At 35.6% G+C, this 18617-nt stretch overlaps 1 protein-coding gene and 1 long non-coding RNA gene across 2 annotated transcripts; both read right to left on the reverse strand.

Moving 5' to 3' along the window:
• Positions 1-3986: 3986 nt before the first annotated feature.
• LOC126683160 (premnaspirodiene oxygenase-like) lies at positions 3987-6892 on the reverse strand. The gene is made up of 3 exons (XM_050378995.1): positions 5916-6892; positions 5395-5820; positions 3987-4217 (listed from the first exon to the last, which is right to left on the reverse strand). The coding sequence occupies exons 1-3, from the start codon at positions 6807-6809 to the stop codon at positions 4026-4028; spliced, it is 1512 nt and encodes a 503-aa protein (XP_050234952.1). The 5' UTR covers positions 6810-6892; the 3' UTR covers positions 3987-4025.
• Positions 4472-5044, reverse strand: LOC126683161 (uncharacterized). The gene is made up of 2 exons (XR_007641627.2): positions 4790-5044; positions 4472-4656 (listed from the first exon to the last, which is right to left on the reverse strand). It is a non-coding gene; the product is annotated as an uncharacterized LOC126683161 (long non-coding RNA).
• Positions 6893-18617: the final 11725 nt, after the last annotated feature.

The raw sequence follows: 18617 nt of genomic DNA on the forward strand, positions 1-18617 counted from the left end.
AGTTGGGAGAAGGATAAATTTGTTATCATTGGCTAATTAGAAAGTATAAGTTTAATTAGAATTAACACTCGTAATACCATATAGGTTATTTATATCCTGTATATAGCCTATCTTATTCACCTTTTAGAGTACACCAAACCGAACACACAATGCAGACATTGATGTGAATAAGGGGAAAAGGGGATGTGTGTGATGTGAGGAATATAAGTTAATTCTTATCCTTTTGGGTTACTTCTTGTAAAGAGTTAAACACTTTGTGGGTTTTTCTTCTAAGGGCATACTTATCATAGATGCTCTTTATTTGGTGATTTTCCATCAATTTTATACTCTTTTTGATGATTAGTGGATGGCTCGATTCTTTCGCCCGTGAATGTACGCTTTAATGTAAAACCATGTAAATCTCTTGTGTTATTTATTTATTTTGTTATATTGTTATTTGTTGATCAAATCCATAATTAAATACCTACCGAATGATTTCGATTCCGCTGCGTATACCAATGGTCAAGAACCAATCACGATAATTAGTACCAAAAATTCAACAGGTATCAATGTTACAGTTCCACAGTCCAAGAATTAGGGAAGAAGGATTGGAAAATGTTATGGGGCCTTCATATTCCGCATAAACAAAAAGTATTCATTTGGAGATGTATACATGATGGCATTCCTTCAGGGCAAGCATTACATCTCAGACTTAATATTGATGCTTCTTGTGCTTTTTTGTGGATTGCAGGAGGATATCATGCACCTGCTATTTCATTGCTCAAGTGCTAAACAGATATGGTTTTCATCCCCTCTAAATTTTCGATTCAATTGGGATTTAAATTCCACTTTTGCAATGATTTGGAAGCAGGCCACATATCAACTTAAGCAATTAGACCATACTGGATCAAGTATTCACTTATTCAGCTCTATACTCTAGCATATTTGGAAGACAAGAAATAAGTGGATATTTCAAAATGAGGACACGCCTACAATAATTACGCTCAATGTTGCCACTCAAGAATGCCAAGAATTCCATGATGCAAATGACCTTATACCCACAAACCGCAAATCAAGAAATCAAGAATCTCAAACATATTCTGAAGGACAAAATTCTATAATTACAGAAGGATACATTAAACTTTCTTATGATGCAGCGTTAATTTACAAAAATAATTTGGATGTATTGGAGTGGTGGCAATTAATTCTCATCATTCTCGAATCCAAGAAATTTCAGCAGTGTTTCGTCATATTTGCGACCCGGGTATTTTAGAATGCTTAGCACTACGAGAAGCAATGAACTGGGCTACACTTCAGGGATGGAAAAATTGTATTTTCAAAGGAGATGCAATCCAAGTATCCAACTATATTAATTCAAATTCATGTAATTCAGTTGTTTTACATGGTATTTGTGAAGATGTTTGGCATCTTAAATGATCCTTCAATTTAACAATCTTCCGGTACATCCCAAGACGGGCAAATATAATGGCACATCAGTGGGCACAAACGATCAAAGCTGCCCATAGTTCTGTTTAATTATATTTCCTCTTTTCTTTGTTTAATCCTTTTCAATTTTTGTAAGTTAATTCTATTATCTATCTCTTTAAAAAAAAAAGCTCATACCAATTAGATAATTCTATACAACAACACAGTTTGTAATCCAACAGCCAGCTCCACCTCTAGATTTGATCTTTTATCTAAACTCAGGTGGCTTTGACAGGTGTCTCGACTTATTTTCATCGTATCCAGGTGAACCCTCCGGCGAGAACGAATTTTTCGGCAGTGGAGCACTACCCATTACAGAATTTTTCGGTTTTTAATTATTATTATTCACCACTTGACATTTGTCAAAAATTTCTCTCGGTAACAAAACTTTTGATATTCCAAAAATGGCCACCGGATTCTGATCAAAACAGTTTGCGTCACTGACGCCTGAACACCAAACTCGTGAACTTGTAGTGTTTGAAACGATTGAAATTTTAAGAAGAAATTTAAAATTTGAAAGAAGATTAGAGCATTAAATTCGCAAATATGAAATATAGTGGGAAAGAAAACCGTTTGTGGTAGGGGTGTAAATGAACCGAGTCGAGCCGAGTTTTGGAGTGTTCATGTTCAGCTCGTTTAGCGAACAAGGTGTTCATGTTCGGTTCATGTTCAGTCAAGCTTTGAACAGAGTGTTCATGTTCGGTTCGTTTAAATTTTATAGTGTTCATGTTCGGTTCGTGTTCAACTCGTGTTCGTTCGTTTAGCCGATAAACGAACAAGTTCGTGAACGAGCTCACGAACGAGCTCGATAAGCACTAATCGAGCTCGTTCCCGAACAAGCTCGCGAACGAACTCGATAGGTACTAAACGAGCTCGTTCGTGAGCCCGCTCGTTTAGCGGATAAACGAACGAACACGAACTTTTAAACGAACAAACATGAATATGAGCTGAATAAATTAAAAAAAAATCTAATCGAACTCGTTCACGAATATGAGCTGAATAAATTAGAAACATAATTATACAAATTAATCTAAATATGAATTAGTTCGCGAACACCTAATCGAGTTTCTAAACGAGCTTGTTCGTGAACTATATACGAGCTCGTTCACGAACTTGTTTACGAACTCTTAATCGAGCTCGTTCACGAGCTTGTTCATGAACTCTTATTCGAGCTGTTCGCGAACATAAACGAGCCGAACACCACTATGTTCATGTTCGGCTCGTTTATATTAACGAATAGAAAATCAAGTTCGAGCTCGGTTCGTTTAGAATACGAACGAACATGAACTGAGCTCTTATCGAGCCGAACACCGAGCTGCTCGCGAACGGCTCGGTTCATTTACACCCCTAGTTTGTGGCATGCGATTCTTTTCTTCTTGAATAAAAAAAAAATAGACAAAGTAGAAATGGCCAGAAAATATAAAAAAAGGCCAAATATCTTAAAAAACCCCCGACTTTTTAGCCTCTTTTTAATTCTATCCTGACGTTGAAAACTGATAAATTTTATTCTATTTCGCATTTTCTCGTTTCAATTGTACCCTAATTTTTTATTTAAATGATGAGATCATTTAATTAACTAAGTTTAAAGGTCAAATTAAAATTATTTTCATTCAAAAAAGTATAAATAAGTCTTTTATTTTCAAAAACTAACTAAAAACTTTAATCAAATTAAAACTAATTTAAATTCTTAATTAATTTAACTAAATCTAAATAAATTTTCAACATATGCAATTAATATATGCTAGACATGGAGAACGTTTTTTAATTTTTTCCAAATGAAAAAGATGTCAATTTAATATTTCATGATACAATTGAAACACAAAAATGAAAAATAGGGTAAAATTGATCAATTTTCAACGTCAGAGTAGGATTGAAAAGCGGCTAAAAGGTCGGGATTTTTTGAAGCACTAGGCCAAAAAAAAAAACAGGAAGTTGACATTAGATAAAACAATGTGTGTTTTAGCAATTTTTGCGTAATTTTCTCTGTAAATTATGCATATCAGTCTCCCGTAGAGATTTGAAGGTCGAAGGCATTGTTTTTTGATGAAAAGATGAACCGAAAAATATCAATGTAGAAATAGCAGCCACCATTATTGATTATATGATCAAATAAAATTTTTTGTTATTTTTTTTGTCAAAGGCTAGAATAACATAATTTTTTTATTCAAATTACAATTATTGAGAACTACTGGTACACGCATAAATAATTAAGCATAAATTGAAGTGTTATTAAAACAACAAATTAACATAAAAAAACTATGGAAATGCAAAGGCTTAATACATAGTTTGACCTCTGAACTTGTACCCTTTTACCCATCTAACCCCTAAACTTAACGTCTCACCTATCGAACCTATGAACTTGTTAAATAATCCGATTTGACCCCTGAACTTGATAAATATGCAAATATTGAACCCTTCGTGTCCACCTGTCACTTGAAACGTTCTAGAAGAAATTGTGTACGGAGGTTAGATGGGTAAAAGGGTACAAGTTCAGGGGTCAAACTATGTATTAAGCCAAATGCAAAAACACATTATTTTTTGGGTGTCCCTAATTACATATTTTAATTTGTAAGAGAATATGGAATCGGAACTAGATATAAATCATACTTCCTTTTAGCTGAAGTGAGAAAATCCTCAGTCATATCCAGCTCTTCTTTTTTCATACCATAGGGGAGCTCCCAGTCAAAATGGAAGAGTAAATTCGCGAGTGCAAGTTCCACATTAGCCATGGCGAATGATATACCAGGGCATAGGGGTGAGCATCGGTCGGTTCGGTTCGGTTCGGTTCCGAATCGACCAAAACCGACCGTACCGAAGTTGTCCAAATGGTCAACCGAACCGTATTATTTTTCACCAAACACCGAAATTTTTTTTGACCGAAATTTTCGGTCGGTTCGGTTCGGTTTCGGTTTTTTAATTCGGTTTTTCAATTCAAAATTAAACGCAAACCCTAAATTTTTTAAGTAAAGCCTGAAAATTTATTGACTGTAAAATGAATACAGATTCATAAAGAAAATAAAATTGATTCATATTCCATGAGATACAGAAATTACAAATCACAATAAATATTAAAGCCACATAAATTAGAATTACATCTAAATTTACTCGAAAAAAATAAAATAAAAAAGATGAAACAAGAAATTAATAAGCCTAATAGATCTGCAACAACTTGACTTGTTTGAAGCTATAGATCTGTCAAATATAAGAAAAAGAGAATGAATTAGAAGAAATTATACCAATAATAAAATGAATCAAGAAATCAAAAGACATAAATTCGTTACGAAAATATAAAAATAAAAAAAAATTATAGTGATTAAACGTTTACCTTTTGGAGGATTTAGACCAAAGCTTCGTTTTGAAGAAATTTAACAGATCGGAGAAAGGAATACGATGGCTTTACAACGCAAATCAGTTGATGAAATTTGTCCGACTAAATAAAGTGTATAGTGAAAAGTATTAATTAGAGATTTTGAAGAAATCATTTAAAAATCCTAGATTTTCAATGAAGAAAAACAAGAAGAGTTGGAAAAGAAGGAGAGTGTGGGAGAGAGCAGGGTGAGAGAGAGGAAAAATGAGGAAGTTAGGGTTTCAAAAAATATAAGAATGTTTATATATTGTTCCAAAACGACGTAGTATTAGTGAATGTTTTAGTTTGAAAATGAATCGGTCCAAACCAGACCAGTCTCACTAGTGTGGTACATCTACTTTAAAACTACATCGTTTTTAATATGTTCGGTGTTATCGGTTTTTCGGTTATTTCGGTTTTTGAAAGTCTCAAACCGAACCAAACACCGATCTCCAAACTTCTCCCTATTTAAGACCGAACCAGACCGTTTTAACCAAAAAACCGAACCAAACAACAAATTTCGGTTCGGTTCGGTTCGGTTTTTCGGTCTGGTTCGGTTTCTGCTCACCCCTACCAGGGCATATCCTTCTTCCACCACCAAATGGCAAATATTCAAAATTATTACCTTTAAAGTCGATTCGACCGTCCTCAAATCTTTCGGGTAAAAATGTTTCAGGTTCGATCCAATAATTAGGATCCCTTCCGATGGCCCATACATTCACAAGGACTCTCGTCATGATGGGTATATCATATCCATCGATTTGACATTGCTTGCTAGCTTCTCTGGGCGGTATTAATGGAGCCGGAGGATGTAGTCTTAATGTTTCCTTGATAATTAACTTAAAATACTTTAATTTTTCAAAGCCTACTTCATCGACGGCTCCTTTATCTTTGAAAACTTGTCTAACCTCTGCTTGTGCTTTTTGCATTACTCTTGGGTTCTTCATCAATTCCGACATCACCCATCCTAATGTTAAAGCCGATGTATCAACCCCTGCAATGAAAAGGTCCTGCATGCATATGATAAAATCATTTTATTTACAACGGAATGGTATACAAAGTCAAATTACATAACTAAATAGTATAGTCGGATAAGTATTGGTACCAATATAACAGCTTTAATACTGTCGGTTGTTAAAGGAAGTTCAAGGTTTCCTTGCTCTTGAAGATTTAACAAAACATGGACAATATCTTCATCCTCCAAATCAATCTTAGACGAGGCCTTGGATTTCTTATGAGCATTAATTATGTTTTCAAGCACAACATCAACTTTTTTGTGCAGTTTCTCGAGTTTATAGCGAATTCCAGTAATGAAACGGAGCAATTTGATAGCGGGGAACAAGTCAGCGATGCTAAAGCCGGCTAGCATCTCTATAACTTCATCAGCAATGGGAAGAAATTCTTCTTGATCCACCAAGCATTTTTTACCAAACGCTGCTTTGGTAATGATAGAAGAAGATAACAAATTTAACATTTTCGTAAGATTAGTCGGAGATTCTGCGCTCGAAGCAATACTACTGATGAGATTCGATACTGCTTCTTCTCTAATTGGTCGGAACAATTGCACCCGTCTCACACTAAACAGCTCCAACATGCAGATTTTCCGCATTTGCCTCCAGTGATCACCATAGCGTGCAAAACCAATATCCGCAGACTTATAAAAGACGATGTCTGCAACTAAGAGGAAGGGCCTCTGCGCGAAGATGGTGTCGTGCGTTTTCATCACCTGTTTCGCAGTTTCTGCCGAAGAAATCACAACTGTTGGGACTTGTCCGATTTGAAGCTGCAAAACAGGGCCGTATTTCTTCGCCAAGTCTCCGAGTTTATGATGGGGAAGACCACCGATTAACTTGTGCATATTTCCAATGATGGGGAGTTTCCATGGCCCCGGGGGTAGATTTAGGGGTTTGCTGCTTTTTAGTTTCTTCCATATTGCCCGAAGAATGAACAACACAGAAATCAGCAGTAATATTGGAAATGACAACATTTCTAGACTCATGGTGACTAACTCACTAAATTATTGAATTAGGATTTTTGTTTGATAACTCAACTCTATACCGGCCTCTATATATACACCCTGTTTCTCTCCGGTCTAGTACTCTACTTGTTCCATTTAATTTCAATTAGTTCAAATAAAAATATAAATCTTCAACTATATTAATAAAATTATGCTATTCTTTTAATATTATTCAATTAGTAAAGAATAATTCTAAATTAAGAATAACTATAAAATTATGCTTTATTCATGTTAATTGATTCTAGAGATTATTGAACTTTGCAAATATTACAAGATGGTTACTAAACTTTATAACATAATGTATTAGTTATCGTACATTGCTTTTAGGCTCCACTGTTTTCTAAATAAATTACGGTCAACATTTGCCTAGCTAGCAACTAGATATTTTTTGGGTAAAGCCATAAGAAGGCCCTGTACTATAATATTTTTGTTATGAAGTTTTTGTAGTACTATTTTTTTCTTTTTTTTTTCTTTTTTTATTAATTTAATTTTTGATTTTTATGTCTTTTTTTGTGACTGAAGGAAAAAAAATATAAATAGAGAGATTGAAAAAAATAATTAAAAAAAACTTGAAAATCCAAAAATAGATAAATAGAAGGAATAGAAAAATAAAAATTAATACAAAAATTTTCGGAACAAAAAAGATATAGTACAAAAATTTCTGCAACAAAAGTGACTTTATAACTCAATTTACAAAAACATTTATTACATAATAGGATTATATGAGTATTAACTCTCATAATTTAATTTAAGATAAAAACCCTACTTTCTTAATAAATACACTTTTAGCTAAATGGACAACTTAAAAAAATAGAGAGAATGCTCTATTTTTTTTTATTTTTTTTTTGAGAAACAGATACTTCATTAATTAAGCCACAAAGTCGGTCATTACATAGTTTTGAATATCTTAGGGGAAATGCCCCCTCCATCTGGTGACTGAGATTTGAGCCACTAATGCCCTCTTAGCAATGTAATCTCCTACAGAATTATACAACCTACTGGTATAAGCATAACCAGTACAAATCCCACCCATACAAAGGCTAGAACAATCTTGTGCAATTAAACTCACATCATTACAAACCGGTTCTTTGTTGTTGAAGATTTCTACTACTACTCTCGAGTCTGATCTGACTTCAAAAGGAATTAGATTCTCTTCTACCGCTAGTAAAATACCATTTCTGATTGCAATGGCTTCCCCTTCATCTACCTCTGCTCTTCTCCCATATCGCCGGCTGTCAACCGCTAACACCTCACCCCTCCAGGTACGGATAACAACCCCTGTGTTGAAAGAGTCTTTCTGCCGTGTGAAGCCAACATCGACATTCACAGAATAAGTGCCTTCATCCGGTGGGATCCATCTCCTGTCAGGAGGGTTAAAAGGAGACATTCGTTCAACAGCTCTCCCCTCTTGTAAGCCCCTCTTCACTTCCATGAACTCCTCCAGATAGCTCCAAGCCCACTCCACCAAATTAGCTTTTTGACTCACAAGCTGCCCATGGAGGATACAATTCCTCTCATACCAAATCACCCAAAGCAGAACGACAAACAAGCTAAAATCCTGCTTGCTCACAGTTTTGTGCACCTTGAAGATCAAGTCCTGAGTTTTCCAGTTTGGGGCAGGTTTGATGCTTCTTTTTTTTATCCCAACATTTCCAAACTCTCTTAGCCTGCTTGCAGAACCACAAGGAGTGCATCTGAGTCTCCTCTTTGCTTCCACAAAAAGGACAGAAATTTACAATGTCCATACCTCTATGGATCAAGTTTTTTTTAACCAGAAGTCACTTGTTGTAGCTCCTCCAAATAACATTTTGACCTTAGGGGGAAGATCTAACTTCCACAAAAACTTCCACCATTTCATAGCCTCCCCATTTTCTGAACTGGACGTCTGTTCTTTCTTCCCCTAAGCCAGCCTGTACCCACTTTTGATCGTGTACTTCCTTGTCCTATCAAAATGCCATCTCCTAACATTAGGTTGATTGGTTCTAGGGAGAGGGATATTCATAATGCACTTTGCATCCTCCTCCAAAAAAGAATTGATGATCACCTGAGCATCCCAACTCCCTGTAGCTGTAAATAACCAAAGCCTCCTCATACAACACATTTTAGATTTCTTGGCCTAAAAGATATCTCTTTTGGCAGTCAATTATCTTTAAAAATCCTGAAGTCTTTTCCATTCCTTACTCGCCACCTGGATCCTCTCTCTATAATTCCCCTGTCCCATAGAATACTCTTCCATGTGAAAGAGTTGCTTCTTGAGTTAGTTGCCTCCATAAAAGAGCAATCCTTGAAATATCTATGCTTATACACTTCGGCAAGCAGGTTGTTTGGCTACATCAGGATTCTCCATGCTTGCTTAGCAAGAAGGCTCTGATTGACACACTCAAAATCACGAAACCCCAACCCTCCAAAACATTTTGGCTTGCACAAAACTCCCCACTTGGCCCAATGAAGCTTCTGCTTTCCATCATTGTTGCCCCACCAGAATTTGTTACACATTCTTTCAATTTCTACAATTAAGCTTTTGGGAAGCTTGAAACAGTTCATATGGTACATAGGAATCGACTGAATCACAGCTTTTATCAGCACTTCCTTTCCTCCTCCTGAAAATAGGGACCCTTTCCAACTCTGCAACTTCTGTCATATTCTTTCTTTTACTGCTTTCAGGTTCTCTCTCTCTCTTTCTTCTCCCCACTGAGGAAGGCAGCCCTAGGTATTGTTCGTGGCAGATCACCTCTTGAACCCCTAAAATCTCTACAACCTCCTCTCTAACATTCACATTTGTCCCCTTACTGAAGCATATAGCCGACTTCTCTAGGTTTATAACTTGGCCTGAAGCCTTCCCATATAGCAGCAAAATCTCGTTGACCCTCTTACATTCCTCTTGGTTTGCTCTCATAAAGAGGAGGCTGTCATCTGCAAAAAATAGGCGGGACACCATACAGTCCTCACCAAACTTCATCCCCTGGACTTGCTTCCTTGCAACCGCTGCATTGATGAGGCAGGACAAACCCTGCGCACAAATTAAGAATAGGTAGGGGGATAAGAGGGTCCCCCTGCCTCAAGCCTCTCTGCGCCATAATTTCACCTTTCACAGTTCCATTCAACAAAAATGAAAATTTCACAGTTGAGATACATCTCATAATTTTGCCGATCCACTCAGCACAAAAACCTAACTTAGACATCATGGCTTGTAAGAAACCCCATTCAAACCTGTCGTATGCCTTAGACATGTCTAACTTGATAGCCATATGACCATTTAATTTCCTTTTAGACTGTTTAATAACATGGACACACTCGAAACCTAACAGAGCATTATCTAGAATTTGTCTGTCGGATACAAAGGCACTTTGTGCCATATCAATAATGTCACTAAGGACAAGTCTGAATCTATTAGCTAAGGTCTTGGACACTATCTTATAGATAACATAGCACAAAATAATAGGCCTAAACTTTTGGATAGAGTCTGCTACTTTAACCTTAGGGATCAGGGCAATTAAGGTCTCATTCATACAAGAGAAATCAACATTCTCATTAAGAAGTTTCAGGCATAACTCTGTTACCTCTCGACCTACAGTCCTCCAGTATTTTTAGAAAAAGATCTCTAGAAAACCATCGCCCCCTGGCGCCTTCGTTGGAGGCATCTCCCTAAGCGCTTTCAAGATCTCCTCTGAAGTAAAGTTACAGTAAAGCATTCTGTTGTTTGCTTCACTCATACTAGGAGTGAGGTGTCTCAAGACCTCGGCTATGTCTGGATCATCTGGATTTGAAGTGGTGAAGATTGAGGAGAAATACCTCTGAATTATCTCTTCCACTTCGAATTATCCTTCCATAACCCGCCTTCATCCTTCAGCCCTTGAATCCTGTTTCTAGCCCTTCGCTTAGAAGCCTTGAGGTGGAAGAATCTGGTATTCTTGTCCCCCTGTGCCAGCCAATCAACTCCGGACCGCTGCCTCCACATCACCTCCTCCTTCGTCTGAAGGGTATCTAATTCCCTTTCTAACCTTCTGACTTCCTCTCCCGTGATATTACTATTTCCAGTGTTAAAATTCTTTGGATCTCCTCTTTCTTCCGGCCAATCTGATGCTTCAGATTGCCCATTGCCACTTTTCCCCACCTGTTAAAAGCCGCCGCGCACCTCCTTAACCTCTCGGGGAGCTCCTCCACAGTCCTCACCTCAGAACCCTCACTCCATTCTTTGTTGACAATCTCTTCAAACTGCTTATTCAAAGTCCACACCTCCTCAAACAGAAACCTCTCCCTACTTCCTTTTCTTCTAGGCTGCTCCCAACCAACTTTGCTACTGATTACAATTGGGCAGTGATCTGAACCCTAATGCTCAAGAGTATCAGCCCTAAAATCTGGAAAGAGCGATTGCCAATCCACATTATCAAAAACCTATCCAATCTTTCTCTGATGAGGCCATTTCCCCTATTGCACCACCACGTGAAATCCTTCCTCCCCATACCTGCATCGAAAAGGTTGCACTCACTGATGGCCTTCCTGAAGTTTCTCATCAGGTACTCCGGTCTGCACCCACCTCCCTTCTTCTCTTCTTCGAAGACTATTTCATTGAAGTCTCCTCCACAGATCCACGGACCCGCGAACATACTATTGAGCCTTGTTAACAATAGCCAGGAATTAACCCTTTGAGATTGGATTGGGTTCCCATAAAAACCCGTGAACTGGAACTGTTATCCCTCTCATCCACAACGCAACAATCAATATAATACTTTGAAGAGCTCAAAATCATGACCGTTCCTGAGCTACCGCAAAGCAACGCAAGCCCTCCACTCTTACCTTCACAATCAACCACAAAGCAGTTCTCCATCTCCATCTCTTTGCTTATCTTCTCTAACTTCTTCCCTTTCATCTTTGTTTCCATCAGAAATACCAAACTCGGCTTAATCTTCCTGATGTGGTCCTTTAAATTGCTGAATGTTCTAGGCGGACCCAGGCCTTGAACATTCCAGCTAAAGATAATCATTGCGAACGATGGGCCTGCTCAGCAGACTCCACCAATGTGAGATGCTCCTCCCAGTCTTCAACATAGTCTCTTGCTGGAGATAATGCTTGCGCAATGATTCATCCTTCTCCTTAGTGCACTTTTTCTCTCTCTCCTCTGTACTTCCAATTAGGTTAAAAATATCAATCAGCGGGGCTATTTTCCCCAACATGCCTTGCTTAGTCTTCTTTTTTGGCCCACCTTTTGTTATGGGCTTTCTACACACACTCTTCAATTTGAGCCTAATTGACCCATCTAGCCCACTTTTCAAACCCCCTCTTCCTCGCGCCAAAAACCCATCACCCTGTAAATCAGTTTCGTGATTCACCGTGATTTCTATCAGACCTGGAATATCGCCTACCTTACCTCCCCTCATCTCTTATTGAGATTTGCTAAAGTGGGTTTCTAGCCCAATCCCCTCCTTACTTCCTGCTGACACTTTGTCACTGCCAATGCCAGTTCCTCCAATTACGCTACCCCCTTTTCCCATCACCTTCGTCTCCCTTTGCTCCGGCTGGCATGGCAGTTGCCGGAGATTCTCCATTACCTCCATCTTGCCACTGTAGTTTTCTCCTATTCTTAGTCTTTTGCCTCTCGACTATCTAATTTATTTATCGCGCCCTTTTTTCTTAAAATTTAATATTTTCGTTAAATTTTCAAAGCGACTAACTAGTTGACTTTGAGACAATAAACGACATACTTAAAAACGTCCAATGGCTAAACAAATTAGGCATTTCTATTCTCAAACATCCCGTCTACGACTTTCGTCAAGGTACGAACAAATTCCGACGTATCCACGAGCGGCTGGGAGCTGCTAAAACAACCTCCATGAGCTGCCTGCTGCTGAGCAGAGTACTCTGCCCAGGCAGAGCAGCATCTGCTATGGTGAGCAGCCATGTTCTGCTCACTGGAGCAGACTGGTTCTGATCACCGGAGCAGAACTACCTCTACCATTACCTACACTGACACTCCGAATTATCATCCGACTAATTTCCAGCCATAAAAACCGATTACAACTCGTTCAAATCATCGCTCAAACATCACTCCTCAACACAGCAAAAACAGTTTATGAACTCAACTTAAACATCAACAAAATCTATCATTTTTATCTCCAAATTCCAAAAATTTAGAATTATACCTTATCTCGATGTCTTGTCCTCCTATCAGAATCATACTTCTCCAAGAATGATGGTCAATCTCCAAAAATTATTGGCTCTAAACCATAGCTTATACCTCACAGACAATCAAATACATGAAGTCAATTTCATAACTTCAAAACCCTAACTTTCCTTATCAAATTTCCATCAAATACAACCATACAAACCAAAATTAATTGGCTTACCTTGATTACTCTTTAATCCATGATCATTTTGTCTCAAGAATTATTCCGATCTGAATCCTTATTATTCTATCTTAATCCGACATTCTCGATCTTATTATCCTTATTATTCTATCTTAATCCGACATTCTCGATCTTAATTTTCATGATTATGTCTCGAGACACTTTACTTAATACCTTAAAAATTCAGGGTATTGTAAATTTTTTAAACCTCCAATAGCTACTTTTGGAAAATCTCTATTTTGGAGCTTTTGCAGCTAATAGATGTTTTAATATTATTAATTATTTAGATATATTTATCAATCAGCGATCAGATACCGGCTCACAGGTGACAATAGTAGCAACAACTCACAACTACTAGCTGCTGAAACACTGAACCAACAGACTCTTTATATGCATACAATGCATATCACGATGATCATGCTCATTACTAAATATATTAATCTTTATTGAGTGCTATTCACTTGTATCTTTAATTTATGATCTTTGGTGTTTTTCTATACTTATTAATAGGCCATGTCCTTTTAAAGTACCAAATTTTTACGACTTTTGTCAGTTATGGAGGTAAATCTTTCAAAATATGTAAATATATCCTCTTTATAAATTATGTTCCTTTTATATGCAAATTCAAATCAAACTGATTTTCTTACCAACATGACATCCATATATAAAATTAAAAAAAAAGGTTTAATTAAAATAAAATATTAATTTTTTACATGTTGTGTCAGTTATAGTCACATGTTTGCGTGTTCTGTCATTTATAGCCAAACTTTTGTATGTTGTGTCACTTATAGCCATCGATCCGACGTCGTTTTGCCGAGTGTCGACATGTTGGCAAAAAACTGAACCGGTTTAAAATTGGCTATAAAAGAAATATAATATGCAAAAACGAGTTATGTTTGCCGATTTTGAAAGATTTGGTCAAAACTAACAAAAGTTGCAAAAATTCAGAATTTTTTGAGAGTTTGGCCTTATTAATAATTAAGAGTTAATTCCATAAAAAACACGAATTTTAAACGAAATTTCATTTTAATCACGACTTTTAATGTAGCCATATAAAACCATAAACTTTCATTTTTTTTTTAAATCTATCACCGACTATTTTTCGGTGTACTTTTACCTTTCATTTTTTTTTCAAATCCGCCGGATTTCGATAGCCACTTTAGCAAAATACACCAAAAGATAATTTGATGATAGATTTTAAAAAATAAAAATTCATGTTTTTATATGGAAACTTTTAAAAATCGTGATAAAAATAAAATTTTGTACAAAAGTCATGATTTTTATATGAATAACCCAATTATTAATTATATGTATGCTATAACCCCAAGGCGTAGATGAGTTGGTAAGGCGCTCTTCTAGCTTAAGTGAGGTCGCGGGTTCGAACCGTACTCATGTATGCAGCCGTTTAAAACTTGGGGCCAGAGTTTGCCTCCCGCAAGGGACCTACACGGCTCGAGTGGGGATTAGTCTGAATGTGGAAGGCTTAAAGGTGCCGTCTCATAGTTGAGATCCGTTCAGGAAACCTCATGGACCCTGTACCAAAAAAAAAAAAATTATATGTATTTAGTGAGCTGCCGAGTGTAAGTGTTGTTTTAAACTTAGTCTTAGGAAGGACAAAGTATAAGTCCCTCTAGTGATATGTTTAAAATAAGGGAAGCAGGACAAAGTATAAGTCCCTTTATGATATGTTTAAAATAAGGGAAGCGCTATTTTTTGTTTGGGGCTTAAATGTTTAATTTTTTTTGAATATTAGCGTGTTTTATAATTTTAATATGAATTTTCAATTTAGGCAATGTCAGATAATAATTTTATTTTTTTGCTATTTTAACGCCAAACGAAAAGAATTTTTTTAAATGATTAAGCCTATAATAAGTATATATGTTATTATTAAACAAATAATAAACAGGCTTCGTTTTGGAAAAATAAAAACTCAGTCTTTATTATACGCATATCTATGGGATGAGAGTACAATTTCGTCATTGCAATTTGACAATTTGACATAGAAATCAAAACGTTTTGACTACTTGAACTATTGGTTGAAGTATGAAAGTAAGAGTCTTGACTTGTTATATTGATTGAAGATGACATGATTGCATATTTTCTTTATGGTTACTTAATTATAGCTTTTTTACTTTAATAAAGTAGTTATTGAATCATAAAAGATTGTAAAATGGTTAACGTACAATTATTTTAAACAGTTATATCAAACTATAAAAGATTATAAAACAGTCATCAATTAATAATTTCTTTATAAAAAGATAACGAGTTATATATAGTTTTTACATAATGATTACTGTCTTGTTGCATGTTTGTACAACATTTTCTTATCTACATTTATAATTTGGTAGCCGTTTTGTAAAAAAATTATAGTTCGATAATTATTTTATAATGTTTTATAATTCGGTAATCGTTTTGTAAAAAATAATAGTTCGGTAATTGTTTTATAATTTTTTATAATTTGATAACCAATTTGTAAAAAAGATTATAATTCCGTAATTGCAAAAATATTTATTGTGAGATTAGTCGCAGCGGAATAGCAGAAAATTAATTAGAAAATCAAACATATAGCAAAATAGAGAGTCGAACCAAAATAAACACAAAATTTACGTTGATTGTTAAAGACTACTCTTCGGGCGAATAAATGAGTTTTTATTCACTAATAAATCAAGATTATAAAAAATGGTAGAAGTTCATTATGATCAAAAACCCAACAATATACTCAAATAATGCTTTTAATCGTAATGATCTGCCTCATTGTTAAATTCTACAAGCCATAGGACTTGCATATTTATAGAGATCAAATTATGTCACAAGAAATAAGAAGTAATAACTCTAATAGGATTTTTTATGAATTTAAATATACTAAAAGACCACAAAAAGTGTCAAACGCTACGCTATTCAAAGCTTGCACACAAGAAGCGACACGCGTAAGATTGCACAGTAAAAGCTACGACTTTGAGCGTGGAGAAAATAAAGTCATGAGAATAAGATACAACTTAGATTTCGAAACAAGTCCAAATATGAATAAGGAAAAGACCTATTGTAAATCTAATAAAATAGTCCTAAACTAAATAGAATCTTATGCATAATCATAATAGTATCTAATCTGGGCATGAAATGTGATTATAAAATAAAAAACTTATTTTATAGACAGATTAAATCTGTCTGAATGTTATTCAGTTTGATCTTATGATTCTTGGTACTCTGCTATATTACAGCTACGACACATTTCAAGATAACTTCAAGCTTAAGTCACAAGTTTTGTTTCTGCTTGAAGTACTTGTATGTGACGAGTATCGATCTGCCAAGTCAGAACAACAAGACCTTATAATTTCGTCAATTGTATCCTATTTCGTACTTTTATGTTTCAATAGCAACCGGAATTATCAAATTGAACTCTTTTCATTTGGATAAAGTTCAAAACAAATCCTTTATATTTTTCAAAAATTCTAAATATTATATGATGTTTTAAATTATGCATACAAATACTCTTTTCCACAATTAAAAATAAATAACTAAATAAATTAAATAAAACGTCATTGCTTTCCTTTGGACCCGCCGCCGCTCTCCGTCACCACCTCCTTTCGGACCCGTCACTTCTGCTCTTTATTACGGGTCTTCCACCAGAGACGAGATGCTCATCATCCATGGAAGACCAAATCTGTTGGTCCTCTGTTGGTAAATAATCGCAAGTGTACGATATCGCTCAAGTAATATAACTTGGAAGACCAAGTATCGATCCCACAGAGACAATGGACTTAATCACTAATTTCAAATATTCTTTAATCGGCTAGCTAGAAAAATCAATAGGGTTTTGTAATTTAATTAAACTAATATAAACTGAAAACAAATAATAAAATAGGGTTTAAAACAATAAGATTAAAAAGTTCAAGGATTGATAATCCCAAATAAATAAGTAAAATTATGGAATAGGATTTCTTAGTGATTTTATCGTGAATCGAGCTATTCTAAAGCACCGAATCCCGCCCTCTCAAGCCTCAAAGATCCGAATAAAATCACAACCTAATTAACTAACCAATTATTAACTCGCTCTCACGATATTAAAACTGAATTAAATAATCAAATTATAATTATGAAGCAAACTCAACGACTACCTAAATTCCAACCCGCTCTCACGGCGTTTTTCTTTAAGTTCTTAATTATCTATGTCTATTTAATTAACAATCTCTCAATTAGTTAACTAAACACAAACTCATGAACTAAGTAGCTAATTTAATCCAAGCAATAAGATTAATAATTAAGACACGAATTAATACTAATCCATCCAATCCAAGTAATTACAAATTTATAAGTTCATATCAACCCTTGAACAAGGGTTTTAGTTACTCATAATAAAACTGAAACAAAACAAGAAGGATGATGAAGAAGAAAGCATAATTAAACAATAAATACCGGAGTTGTCAATTTCGGAAAGAATCGTCTTGATTAAACTTGAAATCTTCAACAATCGTCTTGCAGAAACTAATTATAAACTACTTATAAACTGCTGAGAAAAAGAAAACTAAAACGCTGATCTAAGAGAAAATAATTAAAACTAATGTATTCTAAATTATTCTACACTATTCTACATCTTTAATTGAGTCTAGTACAAGGTCTTTATATAGTAGGAGAAGTTCCGGAGTCTTCTAATTCGTATTACAAATCAATTTGTAATAGGAATTATATTTGTAATTGGAGGAGGAATTTCAGTCTAACTCAAAGTCTGCTGCACGTGTATTTTCCTTCTTTTCCGTTCGGGAAGCCATAGTTCCGTTCGTGACATGCCCAATTTTCTTCTTTCCCGAACGGAACAAACCCTTCACGTTCGAAAAAACTGTAGACCGAAAGCTTTGAGATTTGATTCCTTCTTGAGTCCCGAACGGGACAAGGCTTTTTCCGTTCGGGACTCATGCTCACTCTGCATGTTTTCCGTTCGTGAAACCTCTTTTTCGAACGGAACAACCCCTTTTTTCCTCAATCTCGTTCGTGAACTTCAATTCCTTCGTCCGCAAGCTACGCTTTTTACTCGTACATGCAATCCACCATAATTTTGCCCCAAATAGTCGGTTTTCGCCTAATTTCCACTGAAATACTAACAAACACTATTAAACGTAAAAACGCCAAATAATGTATAAAAACAATACTACACATAATAAAAACCGACTAAAATCGACCCTAAATATAGGAGTAAAATACTCCTATCAAACCTCCTCACACTTAACCTTTGCTTGTCCTCAAGCAAGAAATAAATCTTACTCTACAAAATATGTTAGAAATCATTAGCATATAACTTAACAAGAAATCAATCAAAGAAATCCCCAACCCTATGAATAATATGAAAAACAACCTTCTAAAACCGACAACTAAATAATGATGCAATCGAATAACAATAATAATTTTATGACATAATTCAATATAACAACGGTTACTAACTCATTAGTACAAG

Source organism: Mercurialis annua, linkage group LG5 (genome assembly GCF_937616625.2).
Source record: "Mercurialis annua linkage group LG5, ddMerAnnu1.2, whole genome shotgun sequence".
Lineage (NCBI taxonomy): Eukaryota > Viridiplantae > Streptophyta > Magnoliopsida > Malpighiales > Euphorbiaceae > Mercurialis > Mercurialis annua.